The sequence below is a fragment of the Ovis aries genome, chromosome 1 (assembly GCF_016772045.2).
Source record: "Ovis aries strain OAR_USU_Benz2616 breed Rambouillet chromosome 1, ARS-UI_Ramb_v3.0, whole genome shotgun sequence".
NCBI classification, from domain to species: domain Eukaryota; kingdom Metazoa; phylum Chordata; class Mammalia; order Artiodactyla; family Bovidae; genus Ovis; species Ovis aries.
In genome coordinates, this window is record NC_056054.1 from 36,929,919 (window position 1) to 36,946,304 (window position 16,386).

The 16,386-nt window shown below is 39.0% G+C and overlaps 1 protein-coding gene across 4 annotated transcripts in view; it reads right to left on the minus strand.

Moving 5' to 3' along the window:
- The window catches only part of TM2D1 (TM2 domain containing 1), a 46,063-nt gene that overhangs the window by 14,665 nt on the left and 15,012 nt on the right, over positions 1-16,386 (minus strand). For all 4 annotated transcript variants that reach the window (XM_060410180.1, XM_060410163.1, XM_060410171.1 and 1 more), the window contains exon 4: positions 6,978-7,069. In XM_060410180.1, coding sequence (XP_060266163.1) covers positions 6,978-7,069 — 92 coding nt within the window. The remainder of the gene's footprint in view (positions 1-6,977; positions 7,070-16,386) is intronic.

Here is a 16,386-nt window from a genome sequence, read left to right on the forward strand (position 1 = left end):
ATACTCAATATTTGTTAAAATGAATAAATTCTCTCAACCTTTCTGTTCCCTAAAGACCCCGAACTTTTTATTCACCATCTTATACAACAATTCCTTTAATTATTTTTCCATTAATTGCACTTTAGTATAACTGCCCAAGGAAATTTATTCATTCATTCAGTATATGTATTCTATCCATTCACTCAATGGATCATCATTCACTCAATTATTATTTCTGGATTGCATTCCTCTTCACAGAGTATTTTGGAAATATCACAGTTTCCCTTACTTCAACTTGTTTATAAAAAGAACATTAAGAATGGATCATGGACTTCTCTGGTGGTCCAGTTCAGTTTGGTCACTCGGTCATGTCCAACTCTTTGTGACCCCATGGACTGCGGCACGCCAGGCTTCCCTGTCCATCACCAACTCCCAGAGCCTGCTCAAACTCATGGCCATCGAGTCGGTGATTGCCATCTAGCCATCTCATCCTTTGTCGTCTTGTTCTCCTCCCACCTTCAATCTTTCCCAGCATCAGGGTCTTTTCCAAAGAGTCAGTTCTCCCCATCAGGTGGCCAAAATACTGAAGTTTCAGCTTCAGCATCAGTCCTTCCAATAAATATTCAGGACTGATTTCCTTTCGGATTGACTGGTTGGATCTCCTTGTAGTTCAAGAGACTCTGAAGAGTCTTCTCCAACACCGCAGTTTAAAAACATCAATTCTTTGGTGCTCAGCTTTCTTTATAGTCTCACTCTCACATCCATACATGACTACTGGAAAAACCATAGCTTTGACTAGACGGACCTCTGTTGGCAAAGTAATGTCTCTGCTTTTTAATATGCTGTCTAGGTTGGTCATAGCTTTTCTTCCAAGGAGCAAGTGTCTTTTAATTTCATGGCTGCAGTCACCATCTGCAGTGATTTTGGAGCCCAAGAAAATAAAGTCTCTCACTGTTTCCATTGTTTCCCCATCTATCTGCCATGAAATGATGGGACCAGATGTCATGATCATAGTTTTCTGAATGCTGAGTTTTAAGCCAACTTTTTCACTCTCCTCTTTCACTTTCAACAACAGGCTCTTTAGTTCTTCTTTGCTTTTGGCCATAAGGATGGTGTCATCTGCATATCTGAGGTTTCTGCTACTTCTCCCAGCAATACTGATTCCAGCTTGTGCTTCATCCAGCCCAGCATTTTGCATGCTGTACTCTGCATATAAGTTAAATAAGCAGGGTGACAATATACAGCCTTCACATACTCTTTTCCCAATTTGGAACCAGTCTGTTGTTCCATGTCCAGTTCTAACTGTTGCTTCTTGACCTGCACACAGATTTCTCAAGAGGCAGGTCAGGTGGTCTGGTATTCCCATCTCTTGAAGAATTTTTCAGTTTGTTGTGATCCACACAGTCAAAGACTTTGGCATAGTCAATAAAGCAGAAGTAGATGTTTTTCTTGAACTCTCTTGCTTTTTCTATGATCCAACGAATGTTGGCAATTTGATCTCTGGTTCCTCTACCTTTTCTAAATCCAGCTTGAACATCTGGAAGTTCATGGTTCATCTACTCCTGAAGCCTGAATTGGAGAATTTTGAGCATTATTTTGCTAGCATGTGAGATGAGTACAACTGTGCAGTAGTTTGAGCATTCTTTGGCATTGCCTTTCTTTGGGATTGGAATGAAAACTAACCTTTTCCAGTCCTGTGGCCTCTGCTGAGTTTTCTGAATTTGCTGGCAAATTGAGTGCAGTACTTTAACAGCATCATCTTTTCGGATTTGAAACAGCTCAGCTGGAATTCCATCATCTCCACTAGCTTTGTTCGTAGTGATGCTTCCTAAGGCCCGCTTGACTTTGCACTCCAGGATGTCTGGCTCTAGGTGAGTGATCACACCGTCGTGGCTATCTGGGTCATTAAGATCTTTTTTTGTACAGTTCTTCTGTGTATTCTTGCCACCTCTTCTTAATATCTTCTGCTTCTCTTAGGTCCATATCATTCCTGTCCTTTATTGTGCCCATCTTTACATGAAATGTTCCCTTGGTATCTATAATTTTCTTGAAGAGATCTCTAGTCTTTCACATTCTATTGTTTTTGTCTATTTCTTTGCACTGATCACTTAGGGAGATTTTCTTATCTCTCCTTGCTAATCTTTGGAACTCCGTGTTTAGATGGATATATCTTTCCTTTTCTCCTTTGCCTTTTGCTCCTCTTCTTTTCACAGCTATTTATAAGACCTCCTCAGACAACCACTTTGCTTCCTAAAGCCCACATGACTTCGCATTTTGGTGGTCCAGTGCTTAAGAATTTGCCTGCCAACGTAGGGGTCATGTATTTGATCCCTGGTCCGAGAATATTTCACAGGCCATTGGGCAACTAAGTCCTTGCACTACAACTACTGAGCCTGCAAGCCACAACTAGAAAGCAGACCCCACTCACCACAACTAGAGAAAGTCCGCATGCAACAACAAACACCCAGCACAGCCAAAAAAAAAGGAAAACGTTTGTCTTCAATGAACTGCTACTCTATGAAGAAAATGGAACTGTGCCAGTGCCTTTGCCTTCATGATGCCCTTTTCCAGTGGTCTTCCTACAGCTATTCTCATCTCAGGGTACTTCTTCAGAGCATTCTTCAAGCATGCCGTTCCCCACAACAGGCCCAGCACTCTATCACACATCTCCTATTTATTTCCATCACAGTGTTGATCAGAAATAATTTCTTGGTTTGTTCATTAATTCTCTGTCTTCCTATGCCATGTAAACTCCTGAAGACAGGGTTCTCATCTGTCTTATTGAAGTCAATTCCTTGAACAGTATGGCAGAGTTTGATGAATATTTGTTGTATGACTATCAAAAAACTAGAAACAATCTATGAGCAACTTGAAAAACACAAAGTAGCATACACTTTAAACAGCATTTATTAAAACTGAAAATGATCAGGACCCTGCGGTGCTCCTGGCCTTTCTGTTCCTGTTTTCTTTTTTGAAGGGAAGAGAATCCAGCCTCCATGACCTTTCCTGAGTTCCAAACGGCAGACGTGAACAGTTGCTAATCAGGGGAGGAGCAGCCAACAAGCCAACAGAGTCCAGGAATCAAAGAGGCTCATCAATATTAGGGCTTCCCTGATAGTTCAGTTGAAAAAGAATGTGCCTGCAATGCAGGAGACCCCGGTTTGATTCCTAGGTTGGGAAGATCCCCTGGAGAGAGGATAGGCTACCCACTCCAGTATTCTTGGCCTTCCCTTGTGGCTCAACTGGTGTAAAGAATCTGCCCACAATCAGGAGATCTGGGTTGGGAAGATCAACTGGAGAAGGGCAAGGGTACCCACTCCAGTATTCTGGCCAGAATTCCATGGACTATATAGTCCATGGGGTCACAAAGAGTCTACACAACTGAGTGACTTTCACTTTTTTCACTTTTCTTCAAGATTAACTGAGACCAGATTAGAGGAGTGCAGGCCCTGCACACATGCTAACTTGTCAGCAACCCTACCCTTGAAACTAGTGCTATAAAACTCCTCATCAAATCCTCCTGGGTTGGGACACATAGGTCTTGAGGGCAGGGGTCTGTCGTGTCCCTCCTTGTCTGGCAAAGCGATAAAGCTATTCTTTTCTACTTCATCCAAAACTCTGTCTGCAAGATTCGATTTGGCACCGGTATACAGAAGACAATCTTTTTGATATAAAAACCAATGCAAACCATTACCTGTATGTATCTCATTATTTGGAGCACCAAAACTAATTTTTTAAAAGATGGAGGGAGGGATTTGTGAACAACCAAAAGTAGACTGACTTTTTTATCCAAGTAAAAAAGTTGTTAGGTCTCTTTGTACAGATTCTATTTACTTATCTTATCAAGGAAAGAAATGATATATTTAGATTTTAAAGTTTTGGAATTCCAAATAAAAATGTTTCTAATCAAGAAGGATCCATTTTTATCCTGAGTCATTACTGTCGTAGATATATTCTTCCAAAAAGATTATGCTGCCAGATGATATTCAAAAAGCTCATGTTTTCAGTGTACTTTATTTCTACTTTAGTAACTTACATTTTACATTTAAAGTATACAAATTCAATAAAAGGATTTATTTGGGTATAAAATAAAAAGTACAGAGATTAATTTTGGGTATTTAAAAAAAATTGGGGGTATTTTTTGCTTTATTACAGGTTGAGCCTTGCAAATATTCTTCTGTGTAACTATTTCAGAGAATGTAGATTATTTCATACTGAAGCTGCTGTTTGCCAAAGCCCAAGTGTTCTGTAATGATTTGGTAATTAGGGAGTTCTATTCTTTTTGTGCCTATACCAATAAAGGAGAGCTTTCAAATCTTAGAAGAGTTTAACCTACAAATCCCTGTACCTTTATTTGTCCCATGATCTGTGGATATAATACGCCAGTCCAAACTGGTAACTCCAAACTTAAAAAGAAAAATGGAATACAATAACCAAAGATTTTGAAGTTTGGGGCTTAAAAACACACAACACTTTGTTATTCTCATAAGAAAATATTTACACTTTAAAGTAATATCACCATGAAAGGAGTATCTCTCCCCCTATTAACTGCTCCAAAAGAGCTATTATCTTTGAGAATCCATAATCTTTTGATGCTACAGATGGTCAAAACAAAATATACCAATTATTGCCATGTAAAGAAAAATCACAGATTTTAACACAGTTAAAAACAAAAAGACAGAATATTAGAAAAATAAGGTTTCATGGTGAAAAAAGGTTCAGCTAAAGAAGCACAAGTATGAGAATAAATCAATTAGAGGAAATAATGCTATATACATAAAGTATCCATAAAGAAAATTTTTCTTAAAGGAATGTTTGGATCTTATTAAATTTAATTTAATCTCACCCTCAACACATTTCCCTTATTTAATCCTAACATAAAATTTATATAATGAAGAAAAGAGAGAGAGTTCCAGAAAAACATCTGCTTCATTGACTATGCCAAAGCCTTTGACTGTGCATCACAATGAACTCTGGAAAATTCTTCAAGAGATGGGAATACCAGACCATCTGACGTGCATCTTGAGAAACCTGTACGCAGGTCAGGAAGCAACAGTTAGAACCAGACATGGAACAATTGACTGGATCCAAATCAGGAAAGGAGTACGTCAGGGCTGTATATTATCACCCTGCTTATTTAACTTGTACGCAGAGTACATCATGAGATATGCTGGGCTGGATGAAGCACAAGCTGGAATCAAGATTGTTGGGAGAAATATCAATAATCTCAGATATGTAGATGACAACACCCTCATGACAGAAAGCAAAGAAGAACTAAAGAGCCTCCTGATGAAAGTCAAAGAGGAGAGTGAAAATGTTGGCTTAGAACTCAACATTCAAAACACTAAGATCATGGCATCTGGTCCCAGCACTTCATGGCAGATAGATGGGGAAACAATGGAAACAGTGAGAGACTTTATTTTCTTGGGCTCCAAAATCACTGCAGATGGTGACTGCAGCCATGAAATTAAAAGACGCTTGCTCCTTGAAAGAAAAGTTATGACCAACCTAGACAGCATATTAAAAAGCAGGGACATTCCTTTACTGACAAAGATCCATCTAGTCAAGCTATGGTTTTTCCAGTAGTCATGTATGGATGTGAGAGTTGGACCTAAAGAAAGCTGAGCACGAAAGAATTGATGTTTTTGAACTGTGGTACTGGATAAGACTCTTGAGAGTACTTTAAGCTGCAAGGAGATCAAACCAGTCAATCCTAAAGGAAATCAGTCCTAAATATTCACTGGAAGGACTGATGTTGAAGCTGGCCACCTGATGCGAAGAACTGACTCATTAGATAAGACCCTGATGCTGGGAAAGATTGACGGCAGGAGGAGAAGGGGACAACAGAGGATGAAATGGTTGGATGGCATCACTGACTTGATGGACATAAGTTTGAGCCAGCTCTGGGAGCTGGTGATGGACAGGGAAGCCTGGTGTGCTTCAGTCCATGGAGTGGCAAAGTGTCGAACACGACCGAGAGAATGAACTGAACTGAACCTCACAGTGAAGATTCCTCTTTGATCTCTGGTGGGTAGCAAGATGGAAAGAATAAGATTAGCTTTGGTAGCTAGAAAGCAGAGCGCTCAGAAACTTTAAAACTCCTCACTGAAGGGCTAATATAGAAGCAAAGTACTACAGTAAATAAAGCATGATCTCTTGAGCCAGAGTATTTGGGTTCAAATTCAGGTCACTAGCTGAGTGTCCTTGGGTAAATCTCTTAATCTCATGACAAGTTCCCTATCCATAAAACAATGATGATAACAAATATATCAGTGTATAAAGCAAGGCCTCCAGAGGTAGCAAATCCTTTAACCTCTTTGGTGACAATTTCCCTACCTGTTAAAGCAGATTTAAACAAGATGATAAACTCAGAGAGTTTTAAGGCTCAAATAAGGGGAGACACGTGAAAGTATTATTTAAACAAAAGCTACCATCAAATGTGACTAGCTTTCAGAAGCATTAGTAACTATGGTAAATGTAAAGATTACAACCAGGAGGAAGGTGTGGGGAGGGATGCTAGGGGTAATAATCAGGCTCTACACCAGCTCATACTGGTTGCTGCAGTTCCAACCCCAACTTTTCCTGAAAGAAGTAGTTTCGATTCCCAAAGTAACACTGATAGAGATCCAGGTAGAAGGCAAATATTTTTGGAGGGATAGGAAAAGACACGTGTTTATTCCTAAAACATTTATTGTATACCCAATGTGTACATAGCACTAGCAATGACAACCCCAGTCTACTAATGACTACACTGTCTTGAGTGTGTGTTTTCATAAAGATGAAAAAAAAAAAAACAACAAGTAAAGTCAGTATCTTTTACCCAAGTTCACTACAGAGCTAATTGCTAGCTCTGTCATCAGAGAAAAACATTGACTATTCAACTCCAGCTACATGGAACCTGTAACTATTAATAGTATGCAGAGATTTAATCTATAAGAATAGGTATATTTACCTACAAGTTTCATAAGAATTTTTTTTTTTTAATAAAATACACTCACCCAAGGCAGGGTATCCAAGGTAAAATCGATCTGCTCCCAACCATCCAAGGAAAAGAGACAGTGCAACCGCCACTTTGTATGAATAGCCATTCCTGCACAGAATCAGAACCTGAATGTCACATTAATATATTTCCAACATGTAAACATTTTAGAAAATAATGTTAATTATTACTGTTTGTTAATCAGTTCATTCATCCATTCAATTAATGCTTTTTGGGTGACTACTGAGTGCCAGGGACTATTTCAGGCTACTGGGATATATTAATGAGCAGAAGAGATAAAAATTCCTGCCTTTAAAGAGCTTACAATCTAGTGGCAGCAAGTAATAAACCGAAGTGAAAGTCGCTCAGTTGTGTCCAGCTCTTTGCGACCCCATGGACTATACAGTCCATGGAATTCTCCAGACCAGAATACTGGAGTGGTTAGCCTTTCCCTTCTCCAGGGAATCTTCCCAACCCAGGGAATGAACCCAGGTCTCCTGCATTGCAGGCAGATCAAATTCTTAACCAGCTGAGCCACAAGGGAAGCCCAAGAATACTGGCGTGGGCAGCCTATCATTTCCCCAGGGGATCTTTCTGACCCAGGCATCAAACCGGGGTCTCCTGCATTGCAGAAGGGTTCTTTACCAACTAAGCTATGAGGGAAGCCCATAAACCTAAACATATTTTAAAAAGAAACTGTGTGTTAGAAAGTCATAAAGAAGGACTTCCCTGGTGGTCCAGTGGCTAAGACTGTGCTCATAATGCAGGGGGCCCAGATTCGAGCCCTGATCAGGGAACTAGATCCCATGTGCTGCAACTACAATATCCTGTATGCAGACATGAAGTTTGAAGACCCCACCCCACATGTACAACCAAGACCTGGTGTGGCCAAATAAACAAATATTAAAAAAAAAAAAAAAAAGACAGTCATAAATGCTATGAAAAAAGAAGTGGATTAGGGTGTAAGGGAATTCAGAATGCCAGGGATACAGATCAGGGCCATTTAAGTGGAGTGACAAGAGTAAGCTTCATTGAGAAGGTGGTATTTCAGCAAAGACCTAAGGGAGGTAAGAGATTCAGCCATGCCATGCCTCTGATGGAAAAGTGTCCCAGACAAAAGAAACTGCTGTTGCAAAGGCAGCCTACCTGGCATGTTCAAGGTCTACTAATGAAGCAAGTGTAGGAAGAATGGAGTAGGAGAGGGGAAGAACAGAAGGAGACAAGGTCAAAGAGAGAACAGGGCAAAGAGGGCAGATCATGCAGGGCCTTGAATACCATTGTTAAGTGCTATAAAAACACCATTTTCTACTGTGAGTGATATGTGAAGCTACCGCAGAGGTAAGCAGAGGTATGGTGTAAAAATAGTTATTCTAGTTGCTACACTGAAGATGACTGCAGGGGAGTATTTGCGAGCTACTGTCACAATAATGTACAACAAACCTTCCCAGATCAAGAAGAGACGAAACCAGAAAGGAGTAAAAGTGAGGAAAAGTAAAACCAAAAGAGTGTGGTGTCAACATGGATCTACTGTATTACACAGGGAAATCTTCTCAATGTTATGTGGCAGGCTGGATGGGAGGGGAGTTAAGGGGAGGATGGATACATGTATACGTATGGCTTAATCCCTTTGCTGTCCACCTGAAATTATCACATTGTTAATTGGCTTTACTCCAATACAAAATAAAAAAGTTAAAAAAGAAAAAAGTGTGTGGCATCTTGGAAGTCAAGTGAAGTCAGTGTATTAAGAAGAACAGAGTGATCAGCTGTGCCAAATGTGACTGACAGATGATATAAGAATGCCTGAGAATTTACCACTAAATTTAACCAAGAGGAGAGCATTAGTGACCTCACCAAGAGCAATTCTGGCAACAATGAGGGCAAAATATAGAACAGAGCAGGCTTAAGGAAGACTGGAAGGGCCATAGCAGTGCCCGTGACTCTGTCCCATCCTACAGCACCCACAAACGTGGCTCTCCCCTGCCCTCCCCACTGCAGCAGAGTCCACAACCCAGCCAACCCCACTTGTGGCAGAGATACCTGTCACCCTGGTGTCCCTGGTGGTAATGCCAGCAACGACAGCAACTCTCGCAGTGTCAAGGCACCAGTAACCCCACAGGAAAGAAGCAGAGATGATGAGGGCACTGACGACACCTCTGGCAGAGGTGACAGAGGGCAGACAGTGCCAATTAAATATAGCCAGAGGCAGCTCAGGGCAGAGAGACCAGGCTGTAAATTGTGCTGCAGTGCCACCTACTGAAAAGCAAAAGAAAGCACTCTAATTACCAACCTGTAATTGGTAATTAGAATTACTGTTGGAATCAAAGTAAATAAAGTTTTACCTAAATGAGAAAGGTATTCACTACCTCAAGCATGCCAGCAAAGGAACAACTCATCAAGCACCATGCAAAGCCACAGTAACACAGCATCAGAAAAAGAAAATGACAATTCTCCAGAAACCAAACTTAGAATCACAGAAGACTGTGGTCTCACAGAGAATTCAAAATAGCTATCAGGAAGAAACACGCTACAAGAAAACAGAAAAACAGTTCAATGAACTAAGCAAAAATAATTAATGAAAAAAAGGAATATTTTATCCAAGAGACTGAAACTCTTTAAAAAAAAGAACCAAACAGAAGTTATGAAGCTGAAGAACTCAATAAACGATATGAAGAATGGCATTAAAAAACGATGGAAACAGAGTAGACCATATGGAAGAGAGAATTAGTGAGCTTAAAGACAGAAACTGGGAAATGATTCAGGTGAAAGAGGAGCAAGAACTAAGTCTTTTTCTTTTTAATGAAGAAACTACAACAGCTATCCAACTCCATTAGAAAGGTGACATATGGACAATGGGTATACCAGAAGGAAAAGAGAAGGAGAAGGAAACAGCTTATTTAAGGGAGCAATAGCTGTTCAGTTCAGTCAGTCATGTCTGACTCTGTGACCCCATGGACTGCAGCACGCCAGGCTTCCCTGTCCATCACCAACTCCCAGAGCTTGCTCAGACTCATGTCCATCAAGTTGGTGATGCCATCCAACCATCTCATTTTCTGTCACCCCCCTTCTAAGTAATAGCTGCTGCTGCTGCTGCTAAGTCGCTTCAGTCGTGTCCAACTCTGTGCAGCCCCACAGACGGCAGCCCACCAGGCTCCTCCATCCCTGGGATTCTCCAGGCAAGAACACTGGAGTGGGTTGCCATTTCCTTCTCCAATGCATGAAAGTGAAAAGTGAAAGGGATGTCACTCAGTCGTGTCCGACTCTTAGCAACCCCATGGACTGCAGCCCACCAGGCACCTCCATCCATGGGATTTTCCAAGCAAGAGTATTGGAGTGGCTGAGAATGTCTCAAATCTGGGAAAGGAGTTAGATATACAAGCCCACGTAGGAAATAGAACACCTAAAAAGACCTTCTCCAAGACACATTAAAACTGCCAAAAGTCAATGACAAAGAAACAACTTTAAAGGCAGCCAGGGGGAAAAAAGACAGCAACCTACTAACATACCCCCACTAGGTGATCAGCAGATTTCTCAGCAGAAACTCTATTGGCCAGGAATGACAGTAGAATGACAAACTCAAAATACTGAGAGATAAAAACTGTCAGCCAAGAATACTCTATAAAGCATAAGTTTCATTCAGATACAGGGAGAAATAAAGGCATTCCCAGACAAACAGAAGTTGAGGGAGTTTATCATCACTAGACTTTCCTTAAAAGAAATGCTTAAAAAAATTCTTCTACTTGAAATGATAAAGCGAAAGTACAAAAAATTTTAAGCTAATAAATAGAATCAGAAAATGGTAACTATATATCAGAATAGGTTGCTGGGAATTTCTTAGTGGTCCAGTGGTTAAGACTCTGCACTCTGAATGCAGGGGACCCCAGTTCAATCCCCGGTCAGGAAACTAGACCCCACATGCTACAACTAAATATGTGGCAACAAAGATCCCGCGTGCTGAAACGCAGACTTGGCACAGCCAAAGTAAAACAAAATACAGTTCATTAAAAACAGGTTGTTAAACACAGAATTATAGCAAAGATTAAAGGGTGAAAAAAAATAACTATAGCTACATCAATTTGTTAACGAATTCACAGTATTCTGTGCTGAGACATATTTGTGACAACAAAAATATAAAAGGGAAAAAGGAAAAAAGATGTTACCTCTATAGGCATAGGAGGATAGGATACTACCAACAGGACTTCCCTGGTGGCTCAGTGGTAAAGAATCTGCCTGCCTATGCAGGAGACATGGGTTCGATCCCTGGGCTGGGAAGATCCCACATGCCATGAAGCGACTAAGCCCGTGTGCCACAACTGACACTATGTTCTAGAATCCATAAGCTACATACTGAACTCATGTGCTGTAACGACTGAAGCCTTGCAGCCCTGAGCCTGTGCTCCATAACAGGAGAAGCCATCGCAATGAGAAGCCTGTACACCCCAACTAGAGAGTAGCCCCCAGTCACCACAACTAGGGAAAAGCCTGTGCAGGAACGAAGATCCAGTACAGCCAAAAATAAACAGATAAAAATTTTAAAAAAGATACTAACAACAGAAAAAGGACTATCTTTGAAATGTTTATACAAACCTCATGACAACCACAAAACAAAAATCTAGAGCAGAGACCCAAAACATAAAAAAAGAGAGAAAACTGAGAAAAACATCATAGAAGACTACCATTTCCTTGCACAGAAATGCAAAGAAAAAGAAACAATGGAACTACATAACAACCAGAAAAAAAAGACAAATGGCAATACCAAGTCCTCATACATCAATAATCACACTAAATGGGAACTTCCCTGGTGGTCCAGTGGTTAAGACTGTTTTTCCATTGCAGGGGGTATGGGTTTGATCCCGGGTTGGGAAACTAAGATCCTGCATGCCACACAGCATGGCAAACATGCAAACACACACACAGATACACACACTCTCTCTCTCTCTCTCTCTCTCTCTCTCTCTCTCTCTCTCTCTCTCTGAATATCCCGGGTTGGGAAACTAAGATCCTGCATGCCACACAGCATGGCAAACACACACACACACACACACACACACTCTCTCTCTCTCTCTCTCTCTCTCTCTCTCTCTGAATATAAACAGATTGAATTCACCAAGCAGAAGACACAGAATGCCTGGATGGATTAAAACATAAGACCCAACTATATGCTGATTCTAGGAGACTCATCTCAGGTCTAAGTAAAGGACTGCAAAATGATACTCTAAGCAAATGGCGGCCAAAAGAAAGCAGGCATTAACCACACTCATATCAGACAAAACAGACTTCAGACCAAAAAAGTTAACAAGAGACAAAGATGGGCATTATATACAAATGATAAAGAGTATAATTCATTTAGATAACATATTCATTGATATATATGCACCTAACAACAGAGCACCAAAATATATAAAGCCTATAACTGACTTAAAGGGAGAAAGTGACGGCATCACAGTGAGAGGAAGAGATGTTAACAACCCACAATAAACGGATCGATCACACAGGCAGAAAGAGAACAAGTAAAACGCAACCTTAAATGAAACACTAGGCCAAAGAGACTTAATAACAGATGTATACAGAACATTCTATCCAAAATCTGCAGAATAAACATATTTCTTAAGGGCACACAGAATGTTCTCAAGGATAAACCATCTGCTGGGGCATAGAACAAGCTTTAATAAATTTAAGAAGACTGAAATTATATCAAGTATCTTTTCTGACCACAATGGTATGAAACTAAAAATGAATTTTAAGAAAGCTGAAAAAATCATAAATATGTGGAGATTAAACAACAAACAACTGAACAACTATTGCATCAGTGAAAAAATTAAAGGGGAAGTTTTAAAAATATCTGAAGAGAAATGAAAATACAACATACCAAAATCTCTGACACACATGTAATATCAGTACTAAGAGAATGGTTTAAAGAAATACAGGTCTACTTCAAGAAAGAAGAAAAACCACAAATAATCTAACCATACATTTAAAGAAACTAGAAAAAAGAAGGAAAAAAAATGAAGCCCAAAATCAGTAGAAGGAAGGAAATAATAAAAATGAAATTGGAAATATATGAAACAGAGACCAAAAAGAAAACAGAAAATATTAATGAAACTAAGAGCTGGTTCTTTTGAAGAGATAAAGTTGACAAACCTTCAACCTGACTCACTTAAAAAAAGAGAGAACTCAGATAAGTAAAATCAGAAATAAAAGAGGAGAAGTTACAATGGATATCAAAGAAATACTGGGTTAGCCAAAAAGATCATTTGGGTTTTTCCATGTCATCTTATCCAGAAAGAATTTTTTGGTCAACCCAATATAAACGCTTATAAGTGACTACTATGAATAGCTGTTTGCCAATAAATTGGACAACTCAGAAGAAACAGATACATTTTAGAATCATACAGCTTTCTAAGACTGAATCCATAAGAAATAGAAAATTTGAATAGCCCAATTACCAACTAAGAAGAGATTAAAAACGATAATCAAAAACCTCCCCCAAAACAAAAGTCCAGGGCCAGATGGTTTCACTGGTGAACTCTACCAAACATTCAAAGACTTAATACCTATCTTTCTCAACCTCTTCAAAAAACTGAAGAGGAGGGGACACTTCCTAACTCATTTTAGAAAACCAACATTACTATGATACCAAAATAAGACGAGGACATCAAAAGAGAAGAAAATTACAAAACAATCTCTCTGATGAACACAGATGCAAACATCCTCAACAAAACATTAGCAAACCAAATACACATTAGTAAACCTAATACACTACAAGGATTACATACCATGATCAAATGGGATTATTACAGGAATGCAAGGATGGTTCATTTGCAAATCAATCAATGTGATACACCATATTAACAAAATAAATAAAAATCATATGATATCTCAATTTATGCAGAAAAAGCATCTAATAGGATTCAACATTCATTTATGACAAAAAAAAAAAAACTTTCAGTGAAATGAATACAGAAGGAATGTACTTCTACATAGTAAAGGCTATATATAACAAACCCATAGCTATTATATTCAGCAGTGACAAACTGAAAGCTTTTCCCTCTAAGATCAGGAACAAGATAAGGATACCCACTCTTATCACTCTTATTCAACGTAATACTAGAATTCATAGCCAGAGCAATTAGGCAAGGAAAAAAAAAAAAAGACAACCATATTGGCAAGGAAGAAGTAAAACTGTCACTGTTTGTGGATGACACAATTTTATATACAGAAAACCCTAAACATTCTACCAAAAAAGTATTAGAAATAATAAACAAATACAGTAAAACAGCAAGGTAGATAATCAATATACAAAAATCTGCTCTCTTGTATATTAACAACTAGAAGAAAAAGAAGTTTAAAAAATCCCATTTACAATTGCAACAAAAAGAATGGAATACCTAGGAATAAATTTAACCAAGGAAATGAAGGACCTGTACACTGAAAACTATAGGACATTATTAAAATTAATTGAAGAAAACAAAGAGAAAAGTAAAAATATCCCATGCTCATGAAATGGAAAAATTAACATTGCTAAAATACAAATTACCTAATAGAATCTATAGATTCAGTGCAATTCTTATCATACAACTCAATTACAACAAAACAAACAACCTGATTTAAAAATGGGCATAGGATCTGAACAATTTTCCAGTTAAGACATGGCTAATAGGCACTTGAAAAGAAGATGTTCAGTATCACAAATCATCAGAGAGATGCAAATTAAAACCACAATGAAGTGTCATTTCACACATTAGAATGGCTATTATCATAAAAACAAGAAAAAACAAGATGTTGGAAAGGATGTGGAGGAAAAGGGAACACTCATGCATTGCTGGTGGAAATGTAGTTTGGAGCAGCCACTACGAAAAACAGTATGGAGATTCCTCAAAAAATTAACAATAAAATTACCATATGATCTAGCTATTACAAGTCTGGATATTTATCCAAAGAATAGGGAAATACTAATTCAAAAATATATACGCATTCCAATGTTCACTGCAGCATTATTAACAACAGCCAAGATGTGGAAACAACCTAAAGCCCACTGGTGAGTTAATGGATAAAAAAGATATATACACATATCTAAACATACAAGACTACTACTCATTCACTAAAAAAAAAAAAAAAAATCTTGCCATTTGTGGCAACATGGACAGATCTTGAGGGCACTGTGTTGAGTGACAGAAGTGAGATACAGAAAGACAAATATATGATTTCGCTCATGGCTGGGCCTGAGCCTTGCAGAGACAATGGGACATAGTCCATGCTCATGCTTAGTTATGTCTGACTCTTTGTGACCCCATGGACTGTAGCCCACCAGATTCCTCTGGTCATGGGATTTTCCAGGCAAGAATACTGGAGTGGGCTGCCATTTCCTCCTTCAGGGGATCTTCCTGACTCAGAGATTGAACCTGTTGTCTTCTGTGTCTCCTGCACTGCAGGGGGATTCTTAACCCGCTGAGCCATCAGGGAAGCCCATTTTGCTCATATGTGGCACATATGAAAAATAAGTAAATGAACAACGAAAAAATAACATGAAAAAAAACAACAACACACTGAAACAGAAGATACTGGTAGTCCCCAGAGGTGAAGGTAGGTGGGAGGTGGATGAAACGCATAAAGGGGATCAACTGCACAATGATGGATAGGAACTAGACTTGGTGGCGAACAGCCTGCAGTGTATATAGAAGTTGAATTATAATGTATACATGAAACATGTTACAAACCAATGTTAACTCAATAAAAAAAAAAGTTGGAAAAAAACTAAAGAAGCATTAGATAATCCTTTCAAGGAGTTGCTACAAATAAGAGTAAAGAAATAAAGAGGTAGCTGGAATCATCATTTTAAAGTCAAATCTGATCATGTCTTCTGCTTATAATCCTATTTTTTGCATTGCACTCACAATTAAGACATTTTCAGCGAGTTGGGGGAGACAGTTAACAGCCCAGAGATCCTGTCTATGCAGTTAATATTACAAGGATGTCAGATTTTGCACTGAGGGGAGTAGTGCCTCTCTACATTGACATGGATCACCAGAATAGCAGTAGAGAAATAATCTGGGAGACTTGGTAGACACTCAAGTGATAATCTACTGGCTACTAGCAGTGGAAGAAAAAAGGAAACAAAACTGGGAAATATTAAACGCAGAAGCAGCCAGACTAAATGTGGGGAATGAGTCATTCTTTGGAGAATGACTCCAAAGTTTCTGCTTAAGGAACTGGACAGAACAGCTGCATTCATTAATACAAAGGAGGAAATGAAGGAAGAGACAAAAGATTCAGTTTGGGATCTTTATATAAAGATGGTATGAGAAACCAAAGGGGTGGGTGGATGAATGAAGAAGAGAAAAGGACCAAGGACATAATCTTGCAAATATCAAGATATAAGAAAGAAGGAAAATAATAGGGATCAAAGGAAATTGAAGTGTGTTTTATACTGT